General features: G+C 35.9%; 1 protein-coding gene across 50 annotated transcripts in view; it reads left to right on the plus strand.

Annotated features, from left to right (window-relative positions):
• The window catches only part of ADD1 (adducin 1), a 61100-nt gene that overhangs the window by 25233 nt on the left and 21583 nt on the right, over positions 1-14284 (plus strand). For all 50 annotated transcript variants that reach the window (XM_086889485.1, XM_086889495.1, XM_086889464.1 and 47 more), the window contains 7 exons: positions 6057-6269; positions 7505-7667; positions 8857-9008; positions 12153-12233; positions 12658-12807; positions 13746-13889; positions 14047-14145. In XM_086889485.1, coding sequence (XP_086745611.1) covers positions 6075-6269; positions 7505-7667; positions 8857-9008; positions 12153-12233; positions 12658-12807; positions 13746-13889; positions 14047-14145 — 984 coding nt within the window. In that variant the 5' untranslated portion in view covers positions 6057-6074. The remainder of the gene's footprint in view (positions 1-6056; positions 6270-7504; positions 7668-8856; positions 9009-12152; positions 12234-12657; positions 12808-13745; positions 13890-14046; positions 14146-14284) is intronic.

The raw sequence follows: 14284 nt of genomic DNA on the forward strand, positions 1-14284 counted from the left end.
AGGTGAAAATAGAAAATAATTGTTTACAGTGTATGGATTTAAAATATTTTTGATTTCTTGTTCTCTAGCAGTTTACTTCTTGAACTATTGTCATAGTTACTAAAGCATGATATTGCAAATTTAAATTGCAGTACTTTTGGCTAAATAAATTTATTGTTGTATATCTCTAAATTTTAGAGTCCCATATTTAACTTGTATTATCTCTGTTAAGAAACAAAATGATGGTGCCTGCATTCAATACAAGAGAAATAACTGTTCTTGAAATGTTCATGAAATAGTCTCTTCCTGTTTGAAAACAAAGAACAGAGGAAATTGTGAAGATGCATAAGCTTGGGAACATTAGCTAAAAAATAATATAATTGTTCATGATATTGAGTACAGTCATGATTTACTTTTTTTGTTCTTTGTCTTCCTAAGATAATGCCAACTTTTCCTTTTAAAAGTTCACTTGGAAACATTTGAAATGGCAAGAACAAATCCAATGTCATTGGTGCCAAAATGCTGTCACTGAATATTATGGAAATTGTAGTGCAAATCATAAATAAATTCCCTATTATAAAATTACATTATTTTTTTTAAGGAGAAAGTTTGGCAAATGTTGTAAAGGAAATCAAAAAAATACAGAATGTATCAGAATATTGAGTGAAGTGCTAGCAGTGCAATCATACAAGTTTTTTTGCAGACACCAAGTGATAATGAAATTTTTTTTCTGTAGATAGATGTTCTGCTTCTATGCTTCCTTGGTCATCTTCCCACCAACTTAAATTTCATTGCAACTCTATTTTCGGTGGCTCATGTAGCTCTCAGGTTTCTTCTGGCCCACCCCAGTGCTGCCTGACTCGTTCTCTTCCTCCCTCCCATCACCTCATGACTTCCCCATGAAGAAATTTCAGTTCTGTAGCTTTCTGCACTTCCCCAATTCTTTCCTGTGCAACAAAATGAATCTTTTGTGTTTTTTTCCATCCTGTTGTGTTTGCATCCAAAACAGAGCTCGCTTCCTTCCCCCTACCTGCCCACTGCCTGACCTGTCACTTATGTGAGAGTTTGAAGTAGCAGTCTTTGAGGAGTAAAAGTTGATTGCAAAACAGGAAAGAAATTGAGTTATTTTGTTTTGCTACCTTCTTGTTCCTTCCCAGTAAATTCTTGTCAAATCTGTTTTCACCTCTGTAAGACATAGTAGCATAGTTCTGGTGTAAGTGGAGATCATTTTTGGAAAGAACTGTCAGGAAAAAAATGGATACAAACCAAATTACAATATCATTGTCAGAAGAGGTCTCAAAAACAACATATCCTGGAACTGAGTGCCCCTGATTTTTATTACAGGAGACTGTGAATGAATGAGCAGTTGAGAAGTTTCTGCTCATTTAAATTGCAGATTTGGCACAAGGTCCCATACAGGTGTTCTGCTTGCATGTTGTTTTGTACTAACAAACTGTAACCTACCAGGAAGACAGCAGACTTGGGGTGTTTGGTTTGGTTTTGGTCTTTTTTTCTCTCTGAAATAACTTTCTTTTGTAAGGTTTTGGTCAGATGACTTCCTAAACTTAAAACAAACTCCATTGCATGTGCTGTCTTGAGAAGTGGCAGTGTATTTTGAATTTTTTAGAAGTCTTTTATGTTTCCATGTCACCTTGTCACCACCTTCTTCCTGCTTCTCAGAGTGTATTTTTATTCTGACTTGGCCTCAGCAGACATAAAGCTGTGTTGGTGTGGAGAGCTGTGCTCAGTCCTTTGGTGGCAGGGAGCCTTTAGCTCAAATTCCATTGACTGCAGCCCTAGTAAAAAACAACTTCCTCAGGGTGTGGAGCAGCAAAAAATAATCCATTACAACTCATTGCAAAACAAAACCAACCCTTAAATGATTGCAAAACTTTTTTTTTTTTTTCTGGAAGTGTAGTTTTCTGGTCCCTGCTAGCATACATATTGTGAAGCATTTCAAATCTTCCCAGTGTTCACATAATATCCATTATGATAGTTCGATATAAGCTATCAAAGATGTCAGTACTTACGTCTGTCCCAAACTCCATGTATCAAAATGAATTTAAAATTAAAGTTTTAAATAAGTTCGTTATCTGCAATAAGATCCCAACCCAAATCAATTTTGGGATTTTTTAATTATGTAATTTTTCAGATTTAAGGTTTTTATGTACCCTTAATTTATTGTAGATTCTTATTGAGTATTATTCAGTCTTACCTGTTTAAATTTCTTCAACTACATGTGCATCATCTGAGTATTGAGGAATGCAAATTGTTTAAAAAAATAAAGATTTTCCTCTTTATGAATGTTAATGTGAAAATTTTTGTAGTCTTTCTGTTCTAAAACTGTTTTCTTTTGTTCAAACTAAATTCTGTAGCATAACTCTAACATTCCTCTCAGGTGAATCCTTTAATGAAACTGTTGGGTTAGAAAAGAATGGGGAGAAAGAGGATTATGAATAATAAAAGTAACCTGAAATACTAATACCAATTTCAGAATGTTTTTTGTAAACAGTGCTCAGTGCCTGTAAATGAACTATAAATTTTATAAACCTGGTTTCTTAAAGGTAATTCACAACCAACTGGTTTATAGCAGCTGCTCACACATCCGCAAGCCCCGTGATAAATACGTTGTGTGCGAATTGGCTGCTGGCTCTTGTTTCATGTGCTGGGTTACTGGCCACCACAGTGTTTGTGTGTACATAGGTATTAAAAGAATGGATGTAATTGTTACTATAAGGTGCTGTTTGGATTTTATCACAGCTGTTTGTTTTCCTTTGCTCCCCATACTGATAGATGCTGTTCCCTCTGTCTGAATTTGACAATAACTGCTTCTGGCAGAAGGTTTTCTATGCACTTACATTTTCCAGCCATGGCTTTTTCAGTTAAGGGTGTGGCTTTTTCTGACACACTTGTGTTAAAACAGGCTCTCGCATAGCAACACTTATCGTGGCAGAAAGTCTTCTGGCATTACGGCTTATCTTACTGGTGGCTGTAGTGCGCTACATCAGAAGGAAACTGTCTGTACTGAAGTGTTGTGGGTGTGAAGACAGTCTTAATTTTTTTTCCAATATAGGTTTTTACTGCATGGGCAGACTGTTGTGATTTTCAGTGTGACCTTCCAGTTAATAGAATCACTGGCCATTCTCCATGGTGTGTTTAGATTCCTTTTATTTTTTTATTGGTCTTCATATTACTGAAGCTCTTACTGGAGAGTTCATCGTGCCTTACTCCTAAAGGTTTTTCAAGGAAACTCATAAATAAATTTCAGTGGCTTTGCAAAGCATTGTCAAGCATGTCTGCTTCTAGTTTGAAAGTTGATCTCTTTAACATCAGTAGCTGACAGCCATTGAAACAATTACTGTTACAATTATGTTTAAACAATTAATTATTAGACCTTGCAGGGAGGATGCCATTAATTTTGAGTGTCCGCAAAACTGAGCTATGAAACAGATATTTAATTTTAGATATAAAATCATCACTGAATTTTAATCATTGATTTTCATGTGAAGTTATTGCCACTACATAGTGATGAAGTAATAGCTTCCCAAGACCTTCTTGAATGCCATCGTGTACTTGGATGGAGGAGTAATGCAACTTTGGCAAGACACTGTGATCCCATTTTAATATTGCTCCTGTGGGCTGTTAGGGACCAGCTTCTCTCCAATGTGAGTAGGAAGCAGTGAAGTATTTATGTGTGTCATTCATTTGGAAATAGGTTTTGGCACTCTGAAAGTAAGATGGAATTAGTGTAAATAATTAAATGAAAAATTACATTTGCAGATGTGTGTACAGTTTAAATAAGATTGTGCATACACAAACATGACACTTAAACACAGCGTGAACATCAAATGCCTCAGCAGGCAGGAGCAGGCTGTTCTCTGCTGGTGGCAAGCTCAGACTTCCTGGTTTTCCTATGCTTTGCTTTTCAGTAAAGACCCATTTGTGGCTGTGCTCTGCAGAGTGCAGTATAAAGTGAACTACTTGAGTTGTTTTCACTTGCCATTGTGCTGTTTCTAAACTCCCTGATTTTTTTTGATAAGCAGAGGCTGGTGAAGTTCAGACTTTGACTGGGCCAAGTGAGCTGTTACTGTAAAGAGAGTAAGGCATGTTTGGGTCTGCAAATTGTTGTTTTTCAACAAGGCCCTGGGTGGAGAGGCAGTAGGATGGCTGATAGAGCTCAGGAGGTTGGAAAAAGTGTTAGTAGGCCTTCAAAAGCATTTTCAAGCAAGGAAGTGACAGATGGTGCATGCAAAAGGTTGTGAGGGGGAAGAGGACTTAAGAGTCTATTAGGCATCTAAAGCTGCCAAAGGAGAGGTGTCTACTTTGCTGTAATTTCACTTGCTAAAAATTTCCTAGGTGTAATACTGTAAAAGTTTTTCCTTGTGGATAAAAGCATTATTTCTCCTTTCTGTACCCTGTATTTCTCCATGGGTGAAGGAAAGTGAGCAATTTAAATAATAAAGATGTGCATATGAGCTTTAGAGAAGAAAACAATCAACCATGTTGTTTGAAATCTAAACTTTAAAATGAAATATTTTAAACATTGCAGAGATGTCTTTGTGTGTTTATTTAGTAACTTAGTGGGTGGAAACCATTGAGTGTTTAAGTGCTAACATAGATTTTCATAGTAATATCCTGTTCTGCAGAGTCAAGGAAAATACTTTATTTTGCTCATTGTGTTCCACTGTTTTCTTCATTCTGATATAAGAAACTAGTTGAATTTTGAAGCTTCTTTCCTAATGTAAGAATTAAAGAGGATGAAATCTGCTAATTCCAGAGTCTTGAAGTAGATAATTTTCTTCATCGTAATAATTTCGTTTAACATAATCTGCATTTCAAAATTTATGTAAACTTGCCTTTGCTGTGTGCATCCACATCTGAAGTGGTTTTAGCTAATAAGCATGCAAATAAATTACTAAGCAAATTAGAAGCAGTTTAAGATTAGTCCCTAACAAAAATCTAAAAATGGCAAAAGAATTGAGACATATGTAAAGCCTTACTAATTTTAGATGTAGATGATGAATGATTACTTACATTTATATACAGTCTTTTCTACTTAGTTGTAATTTGGTATATCAGATGACCAGGAATTGGAGGCTTGAATCTCAAAGTGTTGCGAGGGTGGCTTTATTGAGCTGTCTTTTTTCTAGTGGAAGGCTTCAAAATTCTTCTGAGAAGGATTTTGGAATGAGGGTTGTAATACTGTGCCCAGAAAACTGGGATAATGTTACACAAAGGAATTGTTGTGAGTGGAAGAGGGAGGTGTGTATGAGCAATACTGGCTGAGCTTTCAGCCTTTCTGGTAGATACAGGCACTTGCTGACTACAACATGTAAAACTGAAAGGAAGCCAGGCCAGGGAGTGGGGGCTGTGTGTGTCTGTGCTTTCCAGATTCCAAAAACCACATGCTCATGTAGTGATGTGCATGGTATTGAATGGACCTAAAATAAATGTGAAAAGAACACTTTGGGTTGCAAAATAAGATTTCTGAGTTTGTATCGAGAAATGTGTTGGCAGTAAAAGCATGTTTTGGTGGAGCTGATTCTTCATATTAATGAACATGTGTAATATACTAATTGCAGTGATGATTTAATTTCTGATTTATGCAATATTCTTTTTATCTGCTTTAACTTTTTAAGAAAAAACTAAAAGACAAAAGCCCCAAACCAATGAGTTTAGACCTTGTGTCTGGAACTTCAGTCATCGTCTCTGAGAAGGTTTGAAAGATTCCCATTCTTCTAAAAACCAATCTACCAGACAGCTTTAAGGGTTTTTTTTTTTTTTTTTTTTTTCCCAGTGTAAATAGGAGGTCTCATATTAGTTTTGTGCTGCATGAATTGATATAGCATATTGGACTTTTCATATATATCTTAGCCTACTTTTCTGATCTTATATATTAAAATCTTTTTTCCTACTCCAGAATAGTGCTATCCAGTTGCACAAACATGGTTTCTCATTTTGGAAGACGTGCTAATTTTAAATGGATATGACCTATTACTTGAAGGTAGAAACACACAAATGTTGTAATTATTTCCTTGCTTGATTTATTTATTCCTCCTCTCTGTCCTTCTTCATAGGTTCCTTAAAACTGTGCTATGAATGGTGATTCTGGTGTGGGGGTGGTGACTTCACCACCTCCAACAACAGCCCCTCATAAAGAGAGATATTTTGATCGAGTTGATGAAAATAATCCGGAATATTTGAGAGAAAGAAACATGGCACCTGACCTTCGCCAGGATTTTAACATGATGGAACAGAAGAAGAGAGTCTCCATGATTCTTCAAAGCCCAGTAAGAAAAGAAATGCTTCATCTTTAAAGTAACAAATTTAACATCTTCACTATCAGTACAGAATTGGAGAATTTTGTGGTATCTTAGATCCATTTATTCTTTTTTCTCATTGGCCTTTCCTGATTTTCTCCTCATTCCTTATTCATTTGAATTTTTGTGGTCTACTTACAAAGCAGCTCTTCAGTCTGGCTTTCAGAATTCTCTGTATACTCATCAACTTTTTTTTCATATTTTTCATCCAATCCTTGTAAATTTTTTTTTTCACTGGTTTAATATATTTGTTTAAATGTAACTCTCTTAAGCGTAGGTTATACAAGGCAGGACTGTCCTGTACTCAATTTTTCTTTTGGGGTTTGGACATATGAAATATTTTTATAATCCTTTCCTGAAAAGGTGCACAGTAATGAAGTATGAATGATGGGCATTTAATATTGAAGATGTTCCCTTGGGGAGATAGTACACAAACTAACTCATGACATTTGTTCCTTTTGTAATAACTAGTGGGTGACTTTAGATACAAAACATTACTTGACATAACTTCACTTGGAATAAGGATGTGGTGGTTCACAATTTTCCTATTAAGTCAACCCATTTGATTTATGAAAATACTAATAAATTGCTTCATAAAAAAGTAATGACTTAATGACTGCAGTACATGTCTTTCAGTACAAATTCCACTGTTCTTGTCAAAAGCAGGAGCTATCAGCAATAGTAAAAACTCATATTTTCTTCCTTCCAAGTTAAAATATATTAAAAAAAAAAAAAAACAAAAATCCCTGGGAAAAATGTAAACAACCCCTCATCTAAACAGGTTTTAAAAATTTAATGTTCATTGTTTTCTGCATTCCTGGATGCCTTTCTGGCTCTCAGTTCCCTGTTAGCTGCAGTGACAAATTTTCTTTTCTGGTTCTGCTACTTTTCCTTTCCCATTTTGTGTTAAAGTCAATTGTACATTCACCTCCTTTCAGAAATTCATACTAGGAAGGCTCAAAGACTTTTGGCATTACTTAAAAAGAGTATGCTGGAATTTCCATTAAAAATCCCCAAGTGACTGAGATCACTGGAGCTCCAGAGAGCAATGTTTTGAAGTTATAGTGTGCACCCAGTAGTTCTGCCTTGAGGTGTTTTTCAGAAGAGGTGTAGAATGGTTCCATCGAAGTGGTAAAAAGAAGCTGTGTATGAAAGGCTGAAGTTCATTTAAACATGTATTACAACATACAATGTTTTATTACTAGGCCTTCTGTGAAGAATTGGAATCCATGATCCAGGAACAGTTTAAGAAGGGGAAGAACCCAACAGGTTTATTGGCTTTACAGCAGATTGCAGATTTCATGACAACGCATGTACCAAATGTCTACCCTGCAGCACCTCAAGGTGGAATGGCTGCATTAAACATGAGTGAGTGCACCTTCAGTGATCAGAACTGAATTCCTTTCTTTATTTTATTGAAAGGCTGAAAATGAAGACAGTGTGAGTGAAATAAAGTACTGTGAAGTTCAAATGCTGTCCTATTCTGCTCACACAAACGCTGAACACATGAAATGAATTGATTAGCTCCTAAATGCCACAGTGGTATGCAAAATGATTAATGTATATAGTTTATGTCAAAAGCTATTTCAAGGGTGGCGTCTAAATTGAAAAATAAGCCTGATAAGTGCTATTAACATTTTTAAAATATTTAAATACTGCTAATTATGACATGGTTTGTCTTCAATAAAATCAAACACTCATTAGTAGTCTGGTAACAATGGAGGTCTTTAGAAACTAATTATTTTTGCCACTGAAATACTGTTTGCAGCTTTCTCCTGTGAAATGAAACTTTAGACAAGAAACATCAGCAAGAAAACAGAGCAGGAAAAAAACCAGAATGTGCAAATGCATGTACACACAGGTTTTGTGTTAAGATAAAATAAATCCTTTCCTTTGCTTCAAAAGAAATCTTAAGTTCTGACTGTAGCATGGCCTGGTTCTGCTTTTTTATGGTTCCTTTTAGCCACATTTCTAGTTGCACTGTAACTGGAATTACAGTATTTGTATTATTTACCTTAATCTTCCTCTCTCTATCTTGTATTTAATTCTTCTTAATAAATGAACTCGTATACTTAATTTTTCTTAATAAATGAACCTTTGCACATCTTTTTGGGTGTGTAATTCTCCTTGTCAGGAGAATTATTCCACAAATTCTCTCTATATAAAAATATTCTAAATATTATGGAGAAATATTCCACAAAAAGTGGAATATTTGTCATTGCATTTTTCTTTTAACAATGATTATGTATTTTATAACCAATTAATAGTTTGAGAGAGGAAAAAAAATTTTTTCTAAGGAATTACACTAATTTATAGTAGGGAAGAAAATGAATGTTAAGTCTACCAAAGCTGAATAACCTTGCTCAAGCTTGTCATTTATTTGTGTAATATAAATTATTTCATTATAGGAATGAAAATTTGCTGTGCATTTCATAGGTTAATGTGTTCATATAAACCAGTAAGAACAACCAATATAATAGTGGTGCATGTTCCTAGATTTGAACTGATACTGAACTCAGCCTTCCTTGTGCTTTTTTTTACCCCTTCTCCTCTTCAGGTCTTGGCATGGTAACACCAGTGAATGATCTGAGAGGGTCGGATTCCATTGCTTATGAAAAAGGGGAGAAGTTGTTACGATGCAAATTGGCAGCTTTCTACAGATTAGCAGATCTCTTTGGCTGGTCTCAGCTTATTTACAATCATATAACAGTGAGTATTGAATCAACAGATAACTGAACCAATTGTTTTAACATACAAGAGAATTGCTTCCCTCCCCTATATGTCATTTTCTCTTTGTGTGTAAGAAGAGCAAAGTGGTATTGAAAGCAGTATAATAGTGAAGAGATTTGTCATTGCATTTCAGCTTGGATGTCAGCTACCACAGTCTGAATAGAGTCTTGAGAGAGTGTACATGAGAATTCTTAGGATGAAATAAAGATTGCTGAAAGACTCAGTCTTTTAGTGTCTCAAATGCTTTGAATAATTGTATTTATTATTCCACAAGGTAATTTCTTAGTTTTCTTGCTTTTTCTGCTAAGTACTAAAATATCTTCTTAGTCTTTCAGTTGAAATTTGTAATTCAGGTAGCAGCTTTTCTGAAAAAGAGGCCATAGTATTTCTGAACATGAGCGAGCTTCTCCGCTTAATGCAGCGTGCCAACAATTTTCCTTGTGACTGAGTAATCACTGGCATCCATAAAAATGATGACAAGGGGGTCAAATCAAGGAGTTTTTATACACCAGAAGAATGATCAACATGAGGCTCATGAGTAAAGTCACAGCTGTGGTGTTCAGCCCTGTCAATTGTTGTCCTAACAGAGATGAATTGTTTTTTATTCTACATAGTAGGGGTTGTCCTTTATGTATTTTCAGTTCTTCTAGTTGCAGTTGGAATGAAATATGGTAATATTATTTTTACTGCTTTTTGAGAATTCAAGGCATATTTTTTGTGAACAGATGAAGAAGATAAATGATACGTGTAGGCATAAGATCAAGACACAGTGGTGGTTAGATCGTTCGGTTCCTTTTGTAAGGGAACATATCCAACATAATGGTTCTTGTAAACAGCTCTGCACCACCCCCGGATTTTTCATATGTGACAGGAGAATTGATTTTGTAAAAGGGACATTAATGCAATGAAAGAATTTCTAGGCAAGCAGGTTTGGAGATGGCTTTCTAGTGTAAAGTTCAGCCCTGGGAATGTTTCTACATTTAGATAAAAGATAAATGTAATGAAGAGCAGCATGTCAAGGAAAGGGGTTGAAGGGCATGTGATTGGCATGCCTCAAGTTTGCTTCCTCTGGGGAGGAGTACAAAGAAGATACCTGTAGAGGAGGTACCTGTAGAGTTGAGGTGGATGACAATCAAAGCACTTGGAAAATGAGATTCTGAAAGTGGTTTAGTCACTTCTGAATGGCACAGGTACTGGAAGGCTCTTGGTTTGTCAACAGCAGTCTGAAGTCATAGTTCTGTCTTTTACAAGCTCCTCCAGTGAACAACATTCTGAAAGATGATTGAAAGATAATTTATTTTCAGAAGCTGATATAGAACAAGGTTGTTATGTTTATTAAGTAGTAATAAGATAACCTTTTGAAAGGCGAATGCTACTTTGTGCAGGGCTGGTGTTTGACTCCAGGTTTTCACTTTTTTTGTGAGTGGATGCTGTAATTACTGGATCATTGCATTCAAGTTAAAAGCTTGTGCCAGTGCACTTGTGAAGTAAGAGAAAAGGTACAACAGCCTCCTGTGATGGGCACATACTCTCATACCCTCACAATTTCCATCTGGGCATATCAGGGAGTTGGGTGGAGTATCGTTGCTTTTTTTGGATCCTTATCACTGACAGTTACTGTATGTGGAATTGCTCAGACTGGTGCAGTCCTGATGCAGAAGCAGAATTACAGAGCATCAAGAGCTTTCATGCAAAGTATAATAATGTTGAGTACACTTGGGTACCTCCAGGGTTTTCATGTCAAGTGCAATAATGTAGAGTAAACTTGGGTGCCTCCAGGGTCAGGCAGAATTTGAGATTACAGGTTTACAGAAGGTAGACATTATTCACCAGGTCTTGGTTTGCTTTGAGGGCATGAGCTGTTAATTGGATCTAATCCTAAAGCAAAGTGGTTTGTGAGTCTTGCTGCTTGTTTGTCTTCAATTTGAGCTTTCTTGCTAGCTTTTGGGATATTTTGAATAGTACTTGTTGTTTGTCTTGCATAAATACATAAGAGATTTTTCTCGATCATTTGCACTTCTGTAGTGGAGAACTATTTTGGTGATTCATAAAAGTACAGATTAACTTCAACTGACTGCTTCAGTTTAAGGCTCTTATGCTATAGCATGTTCCCAGCTGGTTGTAAAGGAAACTAGATCTGTGCTAGAAGCTTTTGCATGACTGCACTATTACTTACTAGAATTTTTTTCCCTCCAGTAGAACTATAGCAAAGCATATGTATATTTAATGTTGCAAGTATAAAACACATGAGGCAGAAACAGCATAAAGTAGCTGTATCTCAGGGAAATTCGAAACTCATTAATTGAATTGAAGTAAAACCCAAACAACAACCAAACAAAAAACTCAGACCCATAACACAAACGCTGTTGTAGCTCATAGCAAAGGAGGGAGTTGTCTCATGTGTCCAGTAAAACTTAGGAAGCCTATTAATTCATCATCAAAAGACACCTTAATTACTTAGATGTCCTGTACTTTTCATTGTACAGACTTTTAAGAGATGCATCCAAAGATGTGAATGCTTTGAAGCCAGAATTATTTTTGTATTTTGTGAATGAGATGAGGGGAAAAAGCAGAAGTGAAGGTCAAGATACTTGGTAGAAAAATTTCTAGTACTGCTCACAGATGTCTCACAGGAACCAGCATCAGTGATGAAACCCTTCTCAGCATCAAGATGTTTTAGATCTGTGGGCCAGTTCTTGCATTTTCTCACAGCCTTTTACTTTATACCTTCTGTCTTACTAGGGTAGAAATACAGTTGAGTGTAAACTCATTCAACTTAAAGAAATAACTTTTTTTCCTCATTTCTCTCAGTATTGTTCATTTTATCCATAGCAGGTGAGTTGTCATTATAACAGAATATAGGGATTTACTAAATTGCAATCTGAAGGACTCTGGCATGTTATCTGCTTTTGTTCAACATGAGTTAATTAACAGTGCTGTGCATTGGTTATCTGTTGTAGCAAACATGAAAGTTGTGTGTTACAGGCATACTTGCCCATTCTACAATAAGGATGTAAAAGTAACTTTAATCGTTTCAGGTCTTCTTTTATGCTTTAAAATCTATTAGCATCTTGTATGCTAATAAAATCTTCTTAGTAACTCTTACTCTTGTTTTATCCTTAGGCCAGAGTAAATTCTGAGCAAGAGCATTTCCTTATTGTACCTTTTGGACTCCTCTATAGTGAAGTCACTGCATCTAGTCTGGTAAGCAATTGTTCGTTTTCATAGCTGTAAAATATTCATATATGTATGTATATATATATATGAATATATATGTATCTCTAAATTCTATCCTAGAGACCATTTTACTCTTGCATAATATGTTTAGAACAATGTTATTGAACATGGCTGGTTTTGGTACTGCTGAGGCACCTGAGAGATTTCTTTGCCCATGTTCACCACCAGATGTCTTCCCATTGATCTACCTGTAAAGAGGTGTCAGGTCATTTGGACAGTGAATCACCTCATGCCCTTGAAAGCTGCTGGCTGTTGAGTCCAGCTTGTTGAGGGAAACTTTAGACATTTCAGATATAAACGATGACAACTGGTTTTAGAATCTCAGTCGTAGATGCTGAATTAAATCAGGTTTTTGAGTCTTGATTATGAAAATAATTCTTTTCATTCCCAGGTTAAAATCAATATTCAGGGAGATGTGGTTGATCGTGGAAGCACTAACTTGGGAGTAAACCAAGCTGGTTTTACGTTGCACTCAGCAATTTATGCAGCTCGACCTGATGTCAAATGCATTGTCCATATCCACACACCAGCAGGAGCAGCGGTAAGCTCACTTCCAGCTTTGATCTGTGTCCTGTTCCCCCACCCCTCCCAAAGGGAAAGTAGGTGGGTCCCCTTAGTCATATATTTGCTTCCTATTTGGGGGGCATAGAACCTTTTAGTCTGTCTTCAAGTATGGTTCTGTTTGAATCAGAGCCCATCCTTAATGTGTTATTACCTGAATGGTCAGACTGTTAATTGAGTTCTATCACTGGAAAATGTGTATGTCATAAATGTATGTCCTTTACCACAAAAGACCACATTTTGACAGTGGGTCATGAAAGCTTTAGCATATTTTGTTAGTTTCGTGAAGCACAGTTTATCAAGGTTTCCTGAAATATTCAAAACTTTCCCAATATTTCTCTTTGGAGAAGCTGATTACAATTCAGTTCTGCTTGTTTGGAATGTTTTGAGAGACTTCCAGTGTTCACATTGTGATGATTTATTTTTTTTTAAATAATTAATTAATCAGATTAATTCAATCATTTTAAAGACAAATGATCAAATTCCTAAAATTGTGAATTACAGAATAGACTTTTTTAAAATGTTTTTTATCTGCAGTGCTGCAGAATTATCTGTATCATCGAAGTTCTTTTGGCATGGGGGCAGGAGGAGGAAATAACCTGGAATGGAGTGGAAGGAATGAAGGATGCACTTGATTTTGGAGCTTAGTAGTTTCTTGGGGCTTTTTTTCCTGAGTCCTTTTATATTGATGTTGCTGTCGTTGCAAAACAGGCATATTGAGACAGACCTAAAATCAATGTGACTTTTGTATCCAGTCCAAAAGTTATCAAAAATAGAGGCTTTAAGGATGGAGTATAAGACCACTGTTTATGTACCTGTTTAATACATAAAAATATATTCTTATTTTAATTCTCATCACTATATTTTTTCGCTTTTTCTGTTGCAAGAAATTAAATCAGTTATTTTAATATTTCTCAGGTTTCTGCAATGAAGTGTGGTCTCTTGCCAATTTCACCTGAAGCACTTTCTCTAGGGGAAATAGCTTATCATGACTACCATGGTATTTTAGTGGATGATGAAGAAAAGGTGGTTATTCAGAAAAATCTGGGGCCTAAAAGTAAGGTCAGTATTAACGTTATAATTAAGAAAAAAGGAGGGGGGCAGGGGGCAGTGTGTTTGTGTGACAGGTATGTTCTTTTATCAGTAGCAAGTAGTCTTTGATCAAGAGCAAGAAAATACTTGGCATACTGCTGTTAACTTTCTTTCAATGTTTCTCTAGGTCCTTATTCTCAGAAACCATGGCTTAGTATCAGTTGGAGAGACTGTTGAAGAGGCTTTCTACTATATTCATAACCTAGTGCTTGCCTGTGAGATACAAGTAAGAGCTTTAATATGTTATGTAACAACACAGCCTGCTGTATTAACCTCCAAACAAATTAATAATTGCATACTTTAGTGGCTTAACTCTTGGATCTAAACTAACACAGCAATGTGTGATATCACTATATTGTGGGGGG

Source organism: Cyanistes caeruleus, chromosome 5 (genome assembly GCF_971803275.1).
Source record: "Cyanistes caeruleus chromosome 5, bCyaCae1.hap1.1, whole genome shotgun sequence".
Lineage (NCBI taxonomy): Eukaryota > Metazoa > Chordata > Aves > Passeriformes > Paridae > Cyanistes > Cyanistes caeruleus.